The 21,744-nt window shown below is 37.4% G+C and overlaps 1 protein-coding gene across 1 annotated transcript in view; it reads left to right on the top strand.

Annotated features, from left to right (window-relative positions):
• LRBA (LPS responsive beige-like anchor protein) overlaps window positions 1-21,744 on the top strand; it is a 364,271-nt gene that overhangs the window by 302,225 nt on the left and 40,302 nt on the right. Inside the window, exon 47 of the mRNA XM_062493665.1 lies at window positions 8,947-9,114. Within this exon, the coding sequence (XP_062349649.1) occupies window positions 8,947-9,114 (168 nt within the window). The remainder of the gene's footprint in view (window positions 1-8,946; window positions 9,115-21,744) is intronic.

Raw genomic sequence — 21,744 nt, 5'->3', positions numbered from 1 at the left:
TGTGTTTTCTAAGGATAGATGTTTTAAGAAGTAATTTATAAATACAATTCATTGTCAGTTTGATTTCTTTCAAGCATTGAACTTTACTCCTAAGAGCTCTGTACTCTGTTATGAATTCCAGTGCTAGCCAACCTCCTTCCAGGGACCGTGAGACAACCCAGTGGATCCACAGGGAGAGGGAATGACAGAGTCAGGATTGGGGCAGTGTCCTCATTAATCAGGAAACTAGGAGCTCTTGCCCTAGGGTATTTGATAGGTGAGCCACCCTGAGCACCAGTTTGTCTAGATCCAGACTTCCCAATAGGTTGGATAGCTTGTTATGCAAATGTGCCAGAACAAGATGTTAAATGGGAACCTGCTGTGTTTGAGCAAATTTGCAATGGGCATTTTATTTTCCAAATACTGTATTCCACAAATCTGATTATTTTTTCTTAAATGCTGAATGTCCTTGCTGTGCAAATTCTTCCTTTCTCTGTCATTCTCTAAGTTAAATGATGATTCTCCTTTGTTGTTCCAATTAAATGCCAGCTTCAGGGAGTCTGATGCACTTCCAAACACACCTTGTAGTGTCATCCTAAGCAACCCCTCAAAGTGGCTTTATTAGAGATCAGAGTTTCACTGTTCATAGTCATCTCAAGCAAGCAAATCCTGTCCTGAGCTGGGCACCTCAGACCCAAAAGTTACATTTGTCTCACGTGATAATTTAGTACTGTTTCCTAATTTTGTAGCTGATTTATTGAGATGTTGTACCCTAATGGCCTTTGTAAATCTTGTGTTCTGCTCCCCAAAAGCTTTAGAATAGTTCCATTCTGTGAATGAGCAGACAAGTCTAATGACAAGATTGAAATTACTTTTCTGCTTTACTTACGTCTAAACTGTGTTTTAAATTTTAAGTTCCTTGACCTTTTGTCATACCATTTCCTAATCTTAACTTTCTCTGGAGCATTTTTTTGCCCCCCACCACTGGCTTCAAAGACAAATTAGATTAGTCTCTGCAACTCCTCTGTTTGCTTGTGCTGTTTGCAGTGATTTGAAGACCATGTGTTTGCAACCATTTCTGTCTCCTCTTACATGCATATTAATACTTGTTGATCATTACAGCTCTTGTGAATTGGGTATACAACTGACACATCAAAGCACAGCATAAATGCTGCAAGCTGTTGAAACAGGGCAAAAGTAAAGTAACTGTTCATTTTTAGGGCTTACAGAGTAAGTCTTAGGGAAGGAAGAAATATAAAAGCAGTTTAAATATAAAATACACTAAAAAAATCATTAGTTTCTCAAAATTTGAAGTGTCTTGTGCTGCCATCAACTAAACAATATGCTTAGGCTTAAACTTTGAGAATTCAATGAGGTGGCAGCCTGAATACTTAATTGAAAGCCATTTCAAGTGTGGCTTCATCTGTGTTCACATAAATATTTTTTTTCTTCGTTTTAGTAATGCAAGCTCAGTTCATGTTTTTGATGCTTTCTCAAACCTCATGACCTTCACTGCAGTCACTGAGTTTGTATATTGCATTAGGATTACACTACCTGAATGTTCAGTAAATGTAAGCAAGCTGAAAATCCCACTAAGAGTACTCTAGTACTTCCCTGAATTTCAGAATTTGGTGTGTTTCAATCTTCAATGTTTAAAAAGCTTGTACAGCCTCAAAGATAAGCAAATGTTGCATGTTTTGTGTTGGGTGTTTTGTACCTCTCTCTTAAAGGGAAAGAATCTGTAACATAAAAAAGCTGAATGACTGTTTACCATCCTTTCACGGAGGTGTGGAGTCCTCGGACCTTTCAGTTTGTGTTTGCTAACACTTGACATTCAGACCATGATCACAAGGCTGAAGGAGGTGCCACACACAAGTCCCTTGGCTAGAAGTAATACAAGTGAGCTGAAGCATGGGAAGCAGTATCCCTGCATTAGACTTCTGAGGGAAAAAGTAGATTATCTTGGCAGAGTGGGATGCTGAGACAACCAGTGCACAGCACTGAACTGTGAAATGCAGTCCTGTCTGGTGGGATTTTGGTGGTTGGGGTTTGGGCTGGTTTTTTTGTTTTTGGGTTTTTTTTGTTTTTTTTTTTTTTTAAATAAAACTTCATTTGAACTAATTTGACTGAGCCAACTGTCAGCTGTGTGGTTAGCAGCCTGTGCTTCCATGGGTAATAGATTCCAGATCCAGGCTGTCAGTCTTCATGCAAACAAGTGCTGGAAGAACTGAGAGAGGAATTGCTGAATTTCAGGGAGGAGGGAACTTCCTGCCTCCTTTTGGTGCCATGTGTGAAGATTTTTCAGAAAGAGTTTTCATTCCCTATCTTGGCTGTAGGATGTTGATGGCTTCTGTGGGAGAGAATCCTCTTAACAGCATAGCAGACATTTTAAATGTGGACAATAAATTCGGGGATGTGATGGGAGAAAGTGGAAATGGTCAATAACTCAGCAGAACCTCCTAGTGTTATCAATACTTGCTTTTAGCCAACTTTGTATTAAAAAATGGTTATGGACTAACCAGTCACAGTTAGATGTCCTGTGTGTCTCTGGGGAAGGACAGATGCCACATACAGCAGTATTATCAGAGTTATGAATAATGATGGCCATTTGTGTGATTTCACAACGGCATTTAATTATAGCTTTTGTAAATTACTTTTCATGTAGGGGAATGTAATAAAGAACTCCTGATCATTTTTTGTTCCTACCAATTCTGTACCTTTTCTACCTCTTGGTGTGAAGAAACCAGACAGGCCTATTCTTGGGACACCTTTTGGAAAGCATCTATTTATTGATAGAGCCAGTTGGCTGGGATAGGTTTTGCCCACTCTTGTGTTTCAGTAGGGAAGTTAGCATTCTAACAATCTTGAATTTATGAACAACTGAGGTAAGGCAACACCTAAGGCAGATGTCTAAACTTTGAAACTTAAGAATAAAAATGCATCATTTGTTCTGTTCATACTGTTTATGGACGATTGTAGCAGTTCTGCCTTAAAATATTTCTCTCAAATTTGCAGGTTACCAATGATATACTGAGAAATATTTTAAAGGTGATCACTGCCCTTGATGGAACAAGTAGCTACAAATGCTCCAACGGAAGTGTTCATACTCACTGAAATCTTTTATTTCTGGCACCTAATAATAGACATTTCACTTGAGAATAAAGCTGAATTTCAAAAGAGATGCAGTTTTCATTTTATAAAATGTATAGCAGCTGTCTGACTTCTCCATTTAAACTACACAATTACTGTTGTAGACTCAATATAGAAATGACCAAAAGATAAAAAAGTGTTAAAGTCTTTTTGCTAGACGTGCTGCTCTTGTTTTGGTGATAATGACATTAATTCAGATAGGAGTTTGAATCATTGCATTGCAAAATATTTTTCTTTGTTTGCATGCGGTTCATGCAGAATATACCTTGCCACAAAATTTCAGTAAGTTACACTATTATGTAAATTTTATTTTTTTGTCAGTACTTACTAGCTTAATGTTAAATGCAGATAAGAAAGAATGGAGGAGGAGCTGTTAATCTTCCTGAGGTCTCCTGTGTCTGAGATTCTCAAATTGCTCATATCCTGATATTCTTCATTCTATGAGATAAGTTGTCTTCAGTAAAGCATCTGAGTTAAATGTTGTATTTGGACTGTATTTTCTAGAGTAGTAGGCATTACTAACCAAGTAGAGAAATAAATGTCTGCTTTTGTTACAACAGTAATGGAGAATTGGCAGTGCGTTTCTGGAACACACACAACCAAAGAAAGAAATTAAATATTTTTTTTTCTGTATGTAATGCTCATTTTCTTAAGTATTTCATGCTTAAAAGCAGTAAGTAAAACTAAATGCATTTGCTTAAAGTAGTTACTTACCAAGTAAAAAAGCCACCAGTCATATAAATGGTTTTGATGTCCTTTCCATCCATTTGAAAGTTTTGTTACCTCATGCAGAACAGGGAGTTTTCTACTTAGTATGTTTGCTGTCCTCTTCCTTCTGATATCCTCAAGGCAAGCCTGAATTCTGTATCTTTCTAATAACTTTATATACATCTTTATTCTCAGATGTCTACCCCTGTGATCAAACAGTGTCGCTGGTGAAAGCGTGTTTGGTAATTTACTTTTTAAATCCTGGGGGCTACTGAGAAACCTCTAAAGATAAAGCCAGCACTTGAAGAGTTAATGTTATTAGGAGGACAGGAAATCTGGCAACTATTGCAGAAACTAGACCTAATGGTGCACACAAACAATTTGTCAGTCTTGGTAAATGTGAATAGCTTTCCGCAAAGTGGCTGCGTTTGCTTTGTTTGAACAGCCTAAACTTTTCCTTTTCGAACTTTAAATCTTAGAAGTGAAATGTGATCCCCATATTGAATCAAAATAATTTAATTCAAAACATATTTTGATTGGAACAAGGTTGACGTGAAAAGAAACTCTAGAATAATAATAAAAAAAAAAGTTGAAAGGACTTTCTATCATATATTTAGCAGGAAAATTTGAAACAGTTCTAATTAGGCTGAAAAAACCAGCCTTCTTCATTGTAACTTACAAAGGTCATATATCAATGTTCAGGCAGCATTGCCAGCTTGTGTCTGAAAGCCTGAACGTACAAACATCGTTGCAGTTGTTTAGTTTTGGTGGGTTTGGGGTTTTGTTTTGAATGCCTGTGCACACGTATTTCCAAGCCAGAACACGTATTTCTTTTAAAATACTTACCTGCTGCTGCAGTTATGAGGGTGTTTTGTCATGTTCAAAAAGAGTATTTTTCACCTGAAAGTTGTGGTTGTGCTAAAAAATGTGTGAAATCCTAATTTATGCTTTTCTGTTAATGCATAAATATTTTTCAAGTGGAACGTAAAATAGACTCCATTTTAAGAGTTTCAGAAGAAATTCTTCCAGAGGGGAATTAAAATGTTTAGTCCATTAAAGGTAACACGCAATTATTTTTACTTGAAATTTATTTCATACATGCTGGTGAAGTACGTAGCCTGAGCTTGTTGGTTTGGTTGTTTGGTATTTTTTTGTTGGTGGTGTTTTTTTCTGTTTGTTTGTTTCTTTTAATTGAATAAATAGGAAAGGTTATTCATGTACAAGCAGTTTTGTTTTCTCATCAAAGTTTCTCCTTTCATTTTAACATTTCCTAAACCACATTTTGTATGGGTTGGACTCTGTTTTTCTGTCATTCAAATAAGAGTTGTGTGTATGCTTTATGGTGTACTTCAAAATTATTTTGCTTTAATCAGCATAGGAATAAGGCAAGTAAGTCTGTCATTTATTTCTGAATAGCTTGACTATGAATATATATCTGTGCTGATGAAAAAAAAATGCAGTTAAACCTTTCATCTAATTTCAGCATTGGAACATCCCAAACTCAAGCACAGTATATGTATTCATTTTTAATAGACATCACTTCATATGCTGTATGTCACTGCATAAAATCTAAAGCAGAAATAAAACGAGAGGACAGAAGCCATAGGAGTCGCTTCAGAGATACAAATCTTGATTCTAAGTGCATAATATTGTTTGGGAAAATATATAATGATAAATCTTTAGAGAATCTATACTGGAAAAAGGAAAAATCATTCCCAGCCTGCTAGTTTTATGTTTTTTGTCCTTCCATCCTTGTTCTACCAAATAATTTGTACTAGTATTACACTGATGTTAGTCTTTGGTTGCCAGCAGTAAATTATTCTCTGTTCAGTCCTTTCAGAGGATAAGACAGAAAAAGATGCTCATAAAATAGTGAATTTCAGAGTTGTTCACAACGAGATAGTTTTGATTGCACATTATTAGTGACATCAGATTGTGCATTCAAAAAATATTTATGAATAAACTAAAAATTCCTAGTTAGATCAAAGCTTCTATTTGTTGATGTGTCTGAAGTGTTTCTACCTTGGGAATAGAGATATGAAAGTTACTAATAGGTGTTTGTGTTTGACATCTGTATACTGTATTTTTTAGCATATCTCAAGTGTTTTAGTCTCTGCCTAATAGATCTCATTAAAGAAACAGATATCAGCCCCAAGACAGTTTGTCAAAGTTAATGTGAGTCCCCTGTGGACAGAATTGACAATCTGTGTGTGGCTTCACGTGATTGCCTTTCCATGAGCTTGTTTGATCCATTAACAATTGGACATTAGGCCCTGATTTGTTTCACAATAACTCAGTGGGATTGGCTATTGCTGTGTATGCTGGACGTTTTTGGGGGTTTCCTTGTTGTGCACATTTCCCTCACAGCACAGGGTGAGCAATGTGTTCGCTCTGCCCTGGGGGCACTGGCAATTCCTTGGTTTTTCCTTGGTTTTTCCAACTTGGCAATTCCTTGGTTTGCTGCAGGAGCAGCGTGGAAGGATGTTCATATCCCGTGGCTGTGTGCTGGCTTTAACTCGAGCCTTAAGGAGCACTGCCTGTCCTAAATGAAGTTGAGGTTGAAGTAGTTCTAAATGCTGAACCATCAATAGTCTTGGCTTAGGTTTGCAAGAGGTAAATGCTAACAGCAATGTTTAAAAACAACAAACAAGCCAACACCATCCCCCCCTTTTTTTTTAATAACCAAATAGTTTTGCAGATTTCAAATTTATTTCTCAGATGCTTTGTTAAGGAGGACCCATATTTAAATACGCCAGTGTGGCTGCAAAGTTCATCACACTGATCAGCACGTGGTGCTGTTTTCCTTGGAAGTCTGTTCTTTAGTCATTATACAGGCTGTTAATTATTGTTCCCCCATTGATTATGTCATAGCATAAGCACTTCCCTCTAACCAAGAGCTTAACTGTGAACCTGAAATACCAGGCAAGCTTATTTGGCCTTTGAATTTGTGTACTGTTTGGTTTGTCCTCTGAGGTCCTGATGCTGACTGTAGCTGTTTTCAGTTATCCCTTTTACCTGGGATTTGGCAACTTAAGAAGATTTTTAAATGGCTTAAATAGGGGAAAAAAAATAAAAATCTGCTTTTGAATCTCTACAAATTTCAAATGTAAAATAACTTCAAATTTGAAAAAGAGAAGTAAGATCAGGGTGGCTCCCACCCATTCCCTGAGAAGGCAAAGTGGTTTAGTTTTACTTTTTAAAGGAAAAAAAAAATCACATTTATACAGACGTTAATCCAAGCAGCTTGCAGTGGTATTCCTTCAATTATTCAGGTCCAAATGCTTTGTGAGAGTAATATGACTCAGTGAAAATCTAGATTTTGTAGAAAAGGAGAATATGAACAACTTCAACACATGCTGAATATTTACATTTGTATCTATAAAAAAATCTCAAGTTCCTAACATTCTTGTTGTCTTGCCTCTGAGTAGTTATAATGACAACAGTAAGTATGTTCCAGGGTTATTTTTTTTTTTAAGAGGGATAGAATGAAAATTAATTCTTATAATTGTCATTTGCTGAGCCCTGTAGAATTTTATGGCTGCACATTGCAGTATTATGGACACTCATGAGACTCCTGACTGGTTTTATCTTATTAAACAATTTTGAAATCATTAATTTTTAATTGGCCTGCTTGTGGTTTTTTATAGTTTTAATTGTATGTCTGTGTCTAAATATTGGGTGTTTTTTAAATTAAAAAGGAAAAAAAAGTCCTGTCTAAGCATATATGTTGTAAGGTATTGCTATGTGATCATCCAAACAGATACTATACTTTGTGGTGATTCATTTTAAAGAATGCTTTCAGCAATTCAGCTTCCTAATAAAAGTAATAATAAAAAAAGAATGATATGATGTCTAAGATATGTACAGGTCTTTTCTTGATTGAAAGTTCTAATTAAGTGAATCGAGGAAAATTAACTGAAATTAGCTGTCAGAAAGTCACATTTAAATGAGTGATGATCTGGTGTGGCAGTAAACATTTAAATGATATAAATTGCCATTTAAGTGTATGGTTTAATGTTTGTCATGCATTAATATGACATGAGACTGCAATGACAATCAAGCAGCTTGCTCTAATTTGAACATATTTAGGGCTTTTGTGTGGAGTGAACCACACAAATTAAGACAATTGCTGGTTTTATGTGTCAATTTAAATGTTGTTTTCAGGCATCGGTTAATGAAACAAACCCATCATTTTTGTGTGCAAATTGCAGAGTGATTTCCTTGGTTTTCAGATTAATTTCAACTTCCTCTGCTCAAAATTAGGAATTTCCTTTGCAAGGAAAATGCCATTCATTTTGCTAGATGAAGAGAATATCTGTTTGTTATGCTTTTTCATTTGGTAATTCAAATCAGAAATACATTGAATCCTCTGTATAAAATAGAAAAAACAAATCCTGATAGTGATTTAATCTACATGAATTAACTCTTTAGATGACAATGATTTTTAGGTTGCCTTTTAATATAGTGATGTTTGGTTGCTCTTGTCTTGGGGATTGGATTGTAACTGGGTAACATCTTCAGAAAAGCATATTAATCATTCAGCACAGCACTCCTGTGTAGGTTTCTGTAGAGGTTTGTACACAAGAAACGCATGAAAGTGGTGGCAGTTGGATATTTCCAGCCTATTAAAAAAAATTTCTCTAGTGTCCCTGGTTATTTAGTCCTGCTCCCCAAATTCTGTCAATCTTCTCTCTGGCTTTCAGAATCAGATAATCCTGTTGTTGTTATTCAGCATGCAGATCACACAGGAAAGCACAATTCCATCTTGGGAGTTCATAAGAACATAGCCTGTCTGTATTTAAAGCACAAATATTTTCCACTTATTGTTTGTTTTTTGTTTTGCTTTTCTTTTTTTCTAGTGTTATAGTTTAAAAAGTTTAAAAAAACGAGATCTCCCAATCAGTGGGAAGTAGGGCATGAGACTCTGGCGTCTATCACAAAGCCCACCTTTTTTTTTTTAATAGAATATCTAAAATACTCTTACCAATTCTGTAATTAGATTTGTTAACATAATTTTGCATGCTATAAAATAAAAATGCTCCTGCTACTACCAAATGCTGACTATCTGGCAAACTCAAGTTTGTGTTTTGTGTGTGTTTTTTTTCACAGGCATTAGAAAGTGAGTTTGTTTCCTGCCAGCTTCACCAGTGGATTGATCTGATTTTTGGCTACAAACAACAAGGGCCAGAGGCTGTTAGGGCCCTGAATGTATTCTACTATTTGACTTATGAAGGAGCTGTCAATTTAAGTTCAATAACGGATTCTGTACTGAGAGAGGTAAGTTAGTAATTTATAAATACAGAAAAATCTTTGTTAACCACTGCAGTGTTGAAACTGTAAAGACTCCATATTGTTCAAGGCTTCTGGTGAATGTTCCATTTCTTTGTGTTTTTTTGTGGTTTGTCCACAGGCCAGTCAAATGCAAGGTGCCTGAACCAGTTGTCACAAGGTGCAGAATTAATAGAACAAGGATGCAAGTTGTTCTTAAACTTTGTGCACCTGGATTTCAGCCCAAGCTGGATGCCAATATAAAAATAAAAGTTCAAGGATTGCTTCAGTTGCTGAGTTCAGTCATTTAGTTCCTTGATAGTGGATCATAGTGGCAGTGAGCAGCCTTGATTTGGCTTGTGCTTCTGAATTTACTTCTGCACTTTTTATCATTTCTCTTTAAGTGCAGTCTTGCATATGTATCAAACATCAAACATCAGAGTTTTGTACCCTCTGATACTTAAATTTGGTTTGCTATCAAATTAAAATAATTTGGCCCCTATTTTTCAGATGCAGAGGAAAATATTTCAGCATTGCAAAGATCATAAGCTGTACTCAGACTCAGCATAATTCAGAAAATCTATTTGCCGAAGTATCTTACAGAATACTGTGGGTTTAAAAATTCCTTGTCCTTCACCTAAACAACTCTTTAAAAGTGGGCAGGGTGGGGTGATTAAAACAGATTTTTGATTTATTTTATGTCCTCTGTTCAGGTGCTGTACTGGTACCAAGTACAGCTGCAAGTATATTAATTACAGAATAAATGTAAGGAGTACCTTGTTATAAAATATTCTGAGTCCATGAAAACCAAATAATGTGAATCTTACCAACTCTTTTATTTAGAGGAGACACAGGGACTGGCTTAATACCAAAGTGATGGCTCAGTGTTGTCATTATATGGCTTGCCATCAGTCTGCAAACTGCATCTTAGCCTATTTAAACCTAAACTGCATATATTGCACATAAATACCTTTTAACTGAGCTAAGAGAAGGGATACTGGGACATGTGGCTTTCAAGAAAAAAATGTCATCATCTGGGTTTGGAAAAGTTGTTGACCCAAGAGTCATCTAGTAGATGCTCGCTGTGGCATGTTTTCAATTCACTGATAGTGTTTGCTCACTCTACATTGGCAAGGAATTGTTCTTACCTTTAAGAGTATTTACTAGACTCTTGAAGTGTTTGGTTAAAGTGTGAGCTGAAATGTAGGCTGTGTATTGTGTGTAATTTGTTCTAAATTTTGTTATTAAATGAACCATACTTGAAGCGTTATTTAAGAAGCTAATAACTGAATTAGCACTACTGAAAGTAGCAGTCTCCACACACAATTTTTGGGTAGTTTTAATTTTTCTCAAACAGCTCTTTTATCACATTTATTGTGAGCTGTTTTACTTGTGTTACGGCATGAAAATAAATTTTGGACTGGGGAAGTTACAAATGTTTGGAAGTGTGGATCATCTCAGAGAGCCATTTACTTTGCTACCAAATATTCTGAATTTGTCACATTTTTATAGTACTTTGCTTCAATGCTTTTTATTTTTGAGTTGTTCCGTGCTATCTGAACTGTCTAAAAATGAAAACAGGAGAGGGAGAATTGCAGTGTTGTTGAGCTCACAATAGTGGAGTAGCTTAGCAGCAGCAGAATTTTGAAACACTACTGATGGTGTCAAAAATACACGCCAGTGAATGCAGGCAGCAGAATGAATGGTGTCTTTTAGCAGTTTTGTTCTGAGTTGCTTGAAGGATTGACCCAATGGAATATTTTTATTTAGGATTTTTAAGCAGATCACTAAAACAGTGAAAGGTCTCACATTTAGTTAGGTATCCCTTGCTATTTACGTGTATTTTGTAAAGCATATTTGCTATTATGTAAATGCATATATGTAATTTAAAATGGCACATATGATCAGCTTTGATGTAATACTGATACTGCAGAAATTTAATGACTCTCATCACCAGTGGAGACTTACTCTGGTTTTACTTACGGGTAGAGATGAAAGTAGTGAAAAATCTGTTTGTGTGTGTTTCTATGTGCATAATCATTCTATATCTATGTGCTAAATGAATTTATCATGCGCCCTTGACAGCCTCACCTTCTTCCTGCTTGCTAATCTGTCTCCCTGAGGACCTGGGCTAACATTCTGTGCTGCCAAGCAGCTTCAATCAGCATTTATTTTTCTCCTTCAGTCAGCTTGCCAGAAAATATCTCCTCTTTTCTCCACCAAGTTCCTGGTTAGAGCCCAAATGAGTTTCTGATGGGGACAATTAACAGTATTTTTAGGCAGGTAAGGCACCTCAGACTTAGTATCTTTTCATTAGGCAAGTATTAAACTGGATTTCTTGGTTTCAAAAACGATGGGTTTGGTTTTTTCCTCTTGATACGATTCAGGTTTGGGTCTTAAAATCTTGACAGTTGCAGCAGGAAAAGTATTTTTATTTGCAAACCTAAACCAAAGAGAAACTCCTTTATATTCTGAGAGCTGCAAGTCATTGAGGCTTTTAGGTATCGTATGGAAATAAAAGCAAGTGCTTAAACCGTGGCAGTTTCCCCACACAGATAGTGCTGAGCCTGGCCCACATCAGCAGTGAGATGATGCACGGGTTTGTGAGGTATCTCCACAGATATGTGCATGGGTATTGGTGACCTAACTCATCAAAGAGGCCACACACAGAACAATGGTGGAAGGCACTGAGGAGTGGAGGGGTGTAGGTTAATGCAGAATTTCCTTAGGTCTCCTAAATGGCTCCGAATGGCACCTTTATTTTTATAGGCAGTCAGGTTATATATATTGCAAGAAGGAAGTACTCGTCTAGGAAGGAAAACTACTTGATTAAAACCATATTCCACCTTTCTTTTCTTTTCTTTTCTTTTTTTTTCTTTTCCTAACTGAAAATATAGAACTTCTACATCCTCTTATACTGCTGTGAACAATTTTTTCCTGCCGTTCTTTCTGCCTATGGGAATAAAGGAAGTAAAGTATTTTGAAAGGATCTGACTGCCATAATAGAAAATTTTAAACTAAAATGCAAACCACGGGCCACATGCTACCTTTTGGCAGATAAACCCTGGGGAGTGCAAAGCTTGCATAATTCAAAGGCAAATCTCAGGGGGAGGGGAGTAGATCAAGAGGGAAGGGTCTGAGTCGCAGCCAGTGGGGGAAGGGAACTGCAGCCAGGAGAAGCAAGGCAAGGGATCCAGTATCCCTGCTGGCATATTGGTGCACTGCTCATCCTGCAGACACCATTCCTTCCTCCTCCTCTCCCCCTGCAAGCATTTTGGTAGTGCTGTCATGGATGCTGCTTCTTGTATGTCTTGCTGAAGGAGGTGACAACTGCAGAGGGAAGTTGCTGTTCAGTGGGCAAACAGTAAATATCCTTCTGGTGGAAAACACTACATTTGCCAGCAGAGCTCTGCTGTGTCACTGACTTGCTCTTGAGCACCACGTTTTGATCTGTGGAGCTCCCAGTCACAAGATCTGCTGTGGAAGGGCTCTTTTTTTTTTTTTTTTTTTTTTTTTTTTTCCCCTGAATGGAAGGGACAAGGAGTCATTTAGCACAGACAAATGTCACTCAGCTGTTCTGGAGAGACTTCACAGCACCTTCTTATCACAAATTCTGCTCTCTTTTTGCCATGGCTGTCCAAGAATGGAGGGGGAAAAAAAAGTAGAATTAGATCTAAGTCATTCAGACAAGTAACTGATTAGGAGCTGAAGTACAATCCATACAAAATAATTTGTATTCGAGACTGATTGGTGGGTATTTCATCAGTGTTGGTCAGAAGAAATTCCTCTCGTCTCTGGCTTAGTGTAACAAAGGATGATGGTGAATGTGGGCTGCCCTCAGTTGCTACTCTGAAAGTCCATTTCTCCACTGATATCCCTATGTAGTTAGTGTAAACACTGGATAACAGCAAAGAAAAAAACCCAAAGTTAGTAGCAGGAAGATGAAATATTATTTGGAGAATGCATCCTTGATTTGTACAGGAAGTACAAATTGTATTTGTGTATAGGATTTGTACTTCCCTACCCTTCAGGAAGCACCCTGAATTTTATACCATGCTTATCAAAAAGCCACATTTAAGAAAACAAAACAAAACCAAACCATCTGATGTAATCTTTGAAGTCAGCAATTAAGGAAGATTAATAAAGTTTAAATTAGCAATAACAGCTCTAAAAACATAAGTCCTATTAAATTAATAACATCAAGTGACTTGGTTTTAGCCTTAGATGGTTCTGTTGTTTTGTACTTCTGAAGAGAAGGTGCCTTTTTGTTACGTGAAGGTGGTCTGTTTAACATTAGGAAGCAAGCTTTTTCCATTCTTCTGGCATCTTTCTTTCTGTCGATGATATTTCATTTCCATATGAAATGTGGAGTTTCAAAAATTACGAAGAATCAGCTTCCATGTAGCATTTGGCTTGTTGTTTGAATGTGCCACTTCTCATTATACATATTAAAAAGATAATTCTTTTATTTTGAGTTTGAAGGCATATGGGATAAATTATTTTATGGGTAATAGCTTTTAAATGTTGTTCAAGATTAATATCTTTGGGTAAGTTTTATACATCTTAGGTCTATCTCTTATGAGTCTTATTTTATTTTTAAATATTTACAGTTTGAAAGACTTCTGTGCCCAAAAGAAGTTACAAGGATGTTTACTTTACATGACCCCAGTTTCATGACAGCAGTAGCAGATCTGATTTCTTATCCCAGAGAAAGCATTTTTGGCCTCTCCTTTAGCTCTGGTCATGGTGGGAGTTAATAGCTTATTTCAGCTCTAACTCAGCTGGAGAACCCTGACAACAGTGAATCTTTCATGGAGTATAAACACAATTTGTATTTATAACATAGTTATCATTTACTGAATAGTTGGGAAATGATGAGTCTGGATTTAGCAGGTTGGGCAGCAGTCTTTGTTGTGGCTGTGATGAGTTTTAAAATGTGGGATAAAATGGTTATAAAATAACTGTCACAGAGCAATAAATTTCCATGTGCTGTATTGGTAAGTAACAAATTCATGCAGGCAACATTCAAAGTACCATAGAAAACATCTTTGAATTGTCTCTGGCTAGAAGTGTGCTGCACAGATGGCATGTTTGGTGTTGTACAGCACAGGAACAGTGGGAAAAGCCTAATAAATGTTTGACGTTGGTCTCATTTTAATTGCAAATCTGTATTAAAATACCCTTATATGGAGCTGGAATTAAGAAGGCTGTATTTAAAGGCAGCACAGTGATTTAATGGCTAAGGAGATGTGGACTTGGCAATGCATCCAAGCCCATGCCTTGGTCTTTTCCCTGGGATGGTACCCGTGGCAGGAGTGTGTAACAGAGGCAGGGCCTCCTGTGAGGGCAGGTAGCACTGCTCAGTGAAATCAGCTTGTCTGGCCATCAGGACTCTCCCATGAAAGGATGCAGTATTTCCTGCTGGTGAAAGGAAATCCTTTCACTCCTGCCACCAGTTTGTATCAGTTACCTGCTACGTCTCCCATCTCTGCTCACACTGTGACCTGATTGTGGTGTTGGAGTAGACGAGCAAAATGAGCATAAGCAAGTGCTTACTGTGATATCTGGGAGGTGTGGCATTCCTTTGATTCCAGTCAGCCTGGTGTTTGATGTGATGAATGGGGAGTTATTGCCCTGTATCTTAACTTATATATTTACTACAATGTTTACAAACAGACATGAAAAGTATTCAGCTGGGTTCTGATCCAGAAAAATATTTGACCTTGTTTTTTATTCTTCATTACAGGGTAGATTGTGATTTTACCTGCTGCTTCTGCTTCTCTATCCAGCAGGAAAAGGAGAGATATTTTAGAGTTAATTAAATTAGGACTGAGATGCTCCTTGTGTAAGGATTAAAAAAACTGGCTGAAGTGGTAAAGTTTTTTGGAAGGAGGTAACTCATGTGAATTAGTTCTTCAGTTCTGAGGGCTTTTTTCCCTCAGCCTTTGATTGAAATTCAAGGGATAGAAATTTTCAGCACAGTCAGTTCCCTCACCTCTTCTTGCTTGACCTGTCTTGAGAATCTATCAGAGCCAGAGAGGTCTTGAGACCCCCTGGGCTCCTTACATTTTCATTTGTGCCTGGCTGGTCAGTCGTAGCTGACATATTTGTTGCCCAGCATTAAATAAAGAAGAGTCATAGAAAGGTAAATAAGGTATGGATAAAAGTGATGTTCATAATACTTCAAAAATAACTCCTTTTAATATAAATTGTTTCTATCTTTAAACTGCTCTTTCCTCTTCCATATGTGGAAAGGATGAAATATACTTGTATATAATAGCTACATTTATACACTAAGTCATTTAGCCTTGAAAGAAGCATGGAAGTGAACAGGCTACAGGAATTTTTTATGTCATCAACATGCTTGGATTATTTGTAGCCTCTTTATGCTGTCCAAATGTTATCTGTATTGACTTTCACGGTAATTGGGAAACTAAGCATTTCTGTTTGGAATGTTTTCATTCTGTGTGCTTGTTGCAGCCCAGGGTATCTAACCTGGGCATCAGTGTTCCCATTGTGGCCGTACATGTGTGTGGTGTTTACTTATCAAAATTCATTGTTTTAGTTATTAGTTATACTTGATAAATAGCTGCTGCTTGAGTGAGAAAACTTGTGGTCATGCCAGAGGTGTTTTCCTCAAGCAGTATCTAAAAGTCAAGTCTCAGTTAAATGCTTCATTCTATTAAATAATAACAAAACAGTCATTTGTTGAAGTAGAAAATTCTGAGATAGCATTGCACCCATAGTTTGGAAACAGCAAGTAAGATCTTGCAGGTAGTAATTATGACAGTTTAAATAAATGTATATCATGGCTTAACAAAAGGAGTTATTTGGATTTTTTGGATTTTGGACTACATTTTGGATTTTTACATCTGTGTGTTAACCTCCTTCTGATTGAAATGTTTGTTTTAATGAAGCTTTTTTATTTAATAAATAAAGATGACATCAGTGTTTAGGAAATTCTGTGGAATGTTAACAGATTAGAACTGATTGCTTTTTCTCCAGAGGAAAAGGTTTCATATGAGAAAATTTGGGTTGTTTAGATATTTAGAGGAGCAAATTAATAATGCCAGAAATTGAAGTTTGAGAGTATTGTGCATGGCGGTGCCACTATTTCTCTGTGATAATTATTGATTTTAAATAAAAGCAGTGAGTTGCTCTCTTGAAATCTTCAGCTGCCACAGAAGAGAGAGGGGAAGCAATTTTGGTTGTGATGCCCAAATAAAACAGAAACTGTTCTATTTTTAAAAACTAATCCCAGAGCTGCTTAGGCTTTGGCTTGTACTGAATCCAGTTTTAATTGCAGGTCCTTAAATTGATCTTAACTCTCTTCTTAGACTCCTTTCCCTTCTTATTTTGTCAGTCTCTTTGAAGTACCACCAGACCTGTTTTTGTAGTTCCAGTGGTTTTTATCTGCTTCTTTCCAGTAGCCAAAGATTTAGGTGTTTTGAATGAGCACATCAGTGCTCCAGACAGAGATACTGTTTGAAATTATCCATGAACCCAGTGCCTCTGAACATTATTGAGTGACATTTGTTTCTGTTGGTTGTGTCTGCTCTGACTAACTGGTTTCTTTCAGATTGGCAGCTGGGATTACGCTGCAGTAGACGGACAGCTGCGTGAGCTGGAGATTGCAGCCCGGCCGGGCTGTGCCTCTGTTTAATATGCCTGCAGTGGATATATTCACATTGCAGCAACTTGCACGGCCCTGCGGGGCTTCTATTTGTAGTCTCACAAACTGTGATTACTTCCTGTTTTACTTTAATGAGCGCCATGTAATTGTCACACTGATTTGTCTGGACAAAAAGACTTCTTTTTTTTTTTCTCACAGAAAATTCCTTAATGTAGTTTAAGAGCTGGTTAGTGTTTTTGTTTGTAAAGATGTGGTGGAAGGCATCTTATGCTGTTGTCCTTTCTCCACTTTTCTGATGTGAACAGAATAATGTATTATTCATATATTGACTTTCAAACAGATTGAGGAAAAGAATCCTGCTTAGGGTAGCCCCTCCCCTCCATATATTTGTAGTAGTTTGGATTTTATAAACAACAAGTGGTTAGACCAGTAACCAATCTCCAGACAACTCTGGTGTTTTCAGCAGAGAGAATGGGGTGAAACTGAGGGGTGGTAAGAAGAAAAAAAATATATGTTATGCAGCAGATATATTTCTTCAAGGAAGGTACAAAGAAGGAAGGAAAAAAATGCTTGATTTCTATTTGATGGTTTTAATTTCTCCATGTATCTGTTGGTTTTTTGTGTAACGAGGCCCGCAGTTGTGTTACAGACCTCGCTAAGACGCGGCAGCAGGCAAAGGTTGTGTGCTTTTTGCTCCATCCCAAGTTGCTCATGGACTCTAATAAGGCCCCCCTCTGCGGGCTGCTGACAGTATTTCTGCCCACGCTTTGGCTCTGGAGCCATAACCCTGAGCTTATGCTGGCTTGGAGCTGGGCTTGGAGCTGTACCTGCTTTAGTGGGCAGCCACAGGCGCTTTCCGCATTCCGCTTGGTTAGCAGAGGGTGCGTCACAAACATATTGCAGTCATGTTTAATGAGACCTAGAGAACAATCAGTAACTCTTGGTCTTGTAGTGTCTTTTTCTTAGCCTTTCTTCTGGTCCATTCTCTTCTCTGTTATTTGTTAGATTTCAAAGCTAGCACAAACAATTTTCTTTAATCAGTATTTTAAGTGGATGGTGCAATGAGAAAACAAAATATGGAAGTGATTCTGAAGGAAATGTTTGATTTATGAAGTCAAAACAAGAGAAATAATTTTCTGGTTTGACATGAAGAAACTAGACTGTTCATTTTATTTTTAAAATAGCAAATAGGAGTGTGTGAATTTACGATACTAACATTTGAGTGCTGTATTTTTCCTTGGGTCAAGTGCAGTGCAATATCCCCAGGGCAGGTGTACAGTCAGCCAGCATACACATTGCTTGTGTGAGAAAAGCATTTTGCCCATTTTTCACAATCTTGATCTAAAGGGGATTGTTAGGAAACAAGGGAGATGATACTACAAAGAGCTTCTCTTTATAATCTTCTGCCTCTTTTCAGCAATTTTATCTATTGTTATGAATTGTGCTTGTTCTCTGGCTAGTGTTATCTGTGTTTCTGTAGTCCTAGAGGAATTTAACTAAGAATATTCCTTCAGAGGTGTAAGTGGCTCTCTCTGGTCAGAGGGGGTTTTCTGATCACTTGTTACCGGAGCTTGATTTTAATCACTGTCCCATGGGGAAAGGAGCTCCTTGGTTGAGCCATTCAACTTCCCTGTCTGAGGGGAAACCTGTCAAACAGTCTGTGTTCTCTGATGCTCTAAAGCAACATCTGGGTGGAAGGAAGGGGAAAGCAAGTAATCATAATTGCATATAACTCAAGCCAATAGAAATCGCTGAGGAACATGTGTGTAAACGTTTTTGAATATTGAAAAGTGAGGTAGGAGTGGCAGAGAGCCAAAATAATTACTTTTTCAAGGGCTGTTATTTTCTGGACATAAATACTGGGCGGAAAGATGGAGGATGAACCCAAAATGTTTTCTGTCCCTGACACGTGTGCTGAAAGAATATATATTACAATGCATGTTGTTATTTCACCTGGGGTTTCAAATGTTTGGTGACTAAATCATAGAGATTTGGGAAGTAACTGGGAATACTTTGGTGCAGATCTGTAAAAGAGCTGAGAGCAGCCTCTTTGTAGCAAAGGTAGAGGTTGTAGCTTGTGCCCTCAGACCAAGTCATGCGTTTTAACGTGGGTGTGCTGTGCCCCTGGACTCCTCAGACAGTTTGGTGTTTTGTGTCTGAGGAGGCATGATGAAAGCAACTCTGAGCTAGTCCTTTTAAAGGTCTTTAAATCTGGAATTAAATGGTGTATGTCTTGCCTTTTAACTGTTATGGGCCTTCATTTGAGGATTTGAGTTCAGAACTGGAGACCATTTCATTCTTTCTCTGTGACACTCACTGCAGGTCCCCCTCCACCCGCCCTCCCTCATATTTAATTTTATAGTTCTTTCAGACATAAACATGAAAAAAAAGCAATTTTGACTTAGTTTCTGAGTGTTGCTGCAAAGAAAAGTAACAAACATCTGTTTTTACCTTAACTGCATCCATATGTTCAACCTCCCCATCACCCTCCTTCCCAAAAAATTTACAGCCGTATTTGGTGGGTACTGCATACTGTTGAATTAACTTTCTTCACAGTTAGATGAGAGGGTGAGTTCAGAGGCTGAAAATAGCCATACTAAACAGTGGCTGGGAACTGCATTATAGCTAAGTTTTCAAGTTCTTTACTTTCCTTCTTTTCATTTGCTTCCCTATTCCCCTTTTCCCCTTCCCAGACCCCAAGAGAAGAGGGGATGACCTAGGAGGCTTTTTAGGAATGGATAAAATCAGATAAATGTTATGAAATTTGCCTATGGCTTTCATGCTTCTAGATTAATCAACCTTCAAAATATAACGTTACATAAGTATGTGTTTGGGATTCATACTCTGTGAATTATTGTAAAGGGTTGCTTACCTTGTTTCATTTTATTGCTTCTTCTTGTAGCATCTGGAATGATTCTGGCCTTACCAAAACAGTGAAATAAAATGTGGAATGATACTATGTTTTACTTTGTGGCACACAACTTGCTTTCAGCAATAAGAGTTTGTCAAGCTAAAAATGTCTTTCAAACAAAGGTTATGCCTTACCAGTTATATGGTGTCCTTAATAGATGTGAAACTGGTTGTGCAAATTTCCCAAACATTTCTGCCTACAGTCATCTAAATGGCTGTGTGCTCCAGAGGAATCCAGCGAGCACATGCCCTTCCTCTACTGCTGGAGGGGCTGGCTGTCTCTTAGTAATACTGACTGATGCTGGTAATACTTCTTTTCAAGAAAGCTCAGTTAGAGACTGGGCTATAATTCATTGGAAAGGAAGCGGATGACGACTTTCTGAATGATGGGCATTTTACTTTATTATCTCAGGTGAGTGGTAGGTTCTTTTCTTCAAAGGAGATACTAATTATATCTCTGAGAAGAAGACTCCCTGGTCCTACATGATTTTTTTTTGACAGGTTGAATAAAAGTTTGAGTGGCATCTGGTGGCTCTTTCTGTTGTTACATAAATTGAGAGAATGGGGATTGATTCCAGCTCCACCATCACATTTCTGCTGACAGAAGGAGGTCATCTTGCATCCTTCTGTATGTGATCCTTCTGACTGAGACATCAGAATGTGGAGCTGACATCTGGATTGACTTTGAATACAATCTGGGAAAAGGAAAGAACCATTTGGGGTTGCTAGTACACTCTTTTGGTCATTATTACAAAATGTGGAAGCTAAAAAAAGAAACCTTTACTTTTTTTTTTCTTGGTAACTAGAAGGAATGCAGAAGATTTTTTTTTTCTGAAGTCTAGCCACTCTGTCTAGACATATTTGTCCAAGTGTTGTTGCCTTTACTCAACAGTTCTTCAAATTTCTTTTGGATTTCTGAAGACACCAGTAAAGATGACGTACACATACCAGTATCTGTGCTTTTATGTTCTATGTACAGATCTGATGGTTTATAAAACCCTGTTACCTGTGGTCTGACATGATCTAAATATAGATTTTTCCCAGTTCTGTTATCTAAAAGGGAAAGATTGTATTGGGGGCTATAGCAGTCCTGATGCTGTAGGCTTTCATATTTTTTGGAACAACTAGCTAGAACCTAATGAGTCTAAAGGACTTGTTCATGCCAGAACTGTAAATCACAGACTCAACCTACATCATAAACAGTGACTGTCTGCTAAGGCTGAAAATGGAGCATTTGTGATCCTCTGAGGCAGGGTTTAGCAAAATCATTGTCCCATTGGTCAGCAGCTTCACCAGGTCTGACAGACAGTATGTGGAAACAGACAGTGCCTCTTGACTGGTGGGTTGAGTAGAGTGTTTTATACTTGTTCAACATCAGTCTGGGCTCTTGTAATGATGAATGTATTTGAAATACTGTGTGTCAATATGTGATATTTTGTGTTTCATTTTCCCTCACTATTGACACTATGTTAGAGTGTATGGTTTCCAGAGGTAGCACTGGGAATTAAAAGGCATACCAGATTTCAATTTGAAATAAAAATTCTGGCTCTGTTTAAATTCTGAACTTGAGCATTTGGGAATGAAAGTTTCTGTATTGATCATAAGTCAATATACAAGGAAATTAATAAATCTAAAACTCATTATTTCCTTACTTTAACTTTTCTCAGTTCTAAAAGAAATGCAGGGGAGCTGTGTTTCAATAATATTTTATCCCATATTCTTCTGGTTCTACCCTCAATGCCGGGCAGAATTCCCATTTGCAAGTAAAAATAAGCTGCTTTATTGGCAAGTAAGTTAGGTGCATCTTTTTAAAATCTGGATGTTTTGAAACAAACAGCATTTCATGGAGAGGGTAGGGCTGCTGACCAGTTCCTTTGTTAATGCCTTATGTCTTAAGAGACCTCAATGCTTTTGTGATTCCCTTGATATCTTGAGTCACAGATCCCCAGATTTGAATTTTAATGTAGCATGTCTCATCAGCAGGAAGGAGACTCATGTGGTCTTACTGAGGTGTAGTGTTTCATGAGTTTGATACTGCTGTTCCTCAAAAAAGTGCTCACTGCATGACACTGTGTGTATGTCAGATTTTAGCCAGC

Source organism: Cinclus cinclus, chromosome 5 (assembly GCF_963662255.1).
Source record: "Cinclus cinclus chromosome 5, bCinCin1.1, whole genome shotgun sequence".
In the NCBI taxonomy this organism is placed as follows: domain Eukaryota; kingdom Metazoa; phylum Chordata; class Aves; order Passeriformes; family Cinclidae; genus Cinclus; species Cinclus cinclus.
This window is presented reverse-complemented; position numbering and strand designations above follow the sequence as displayed.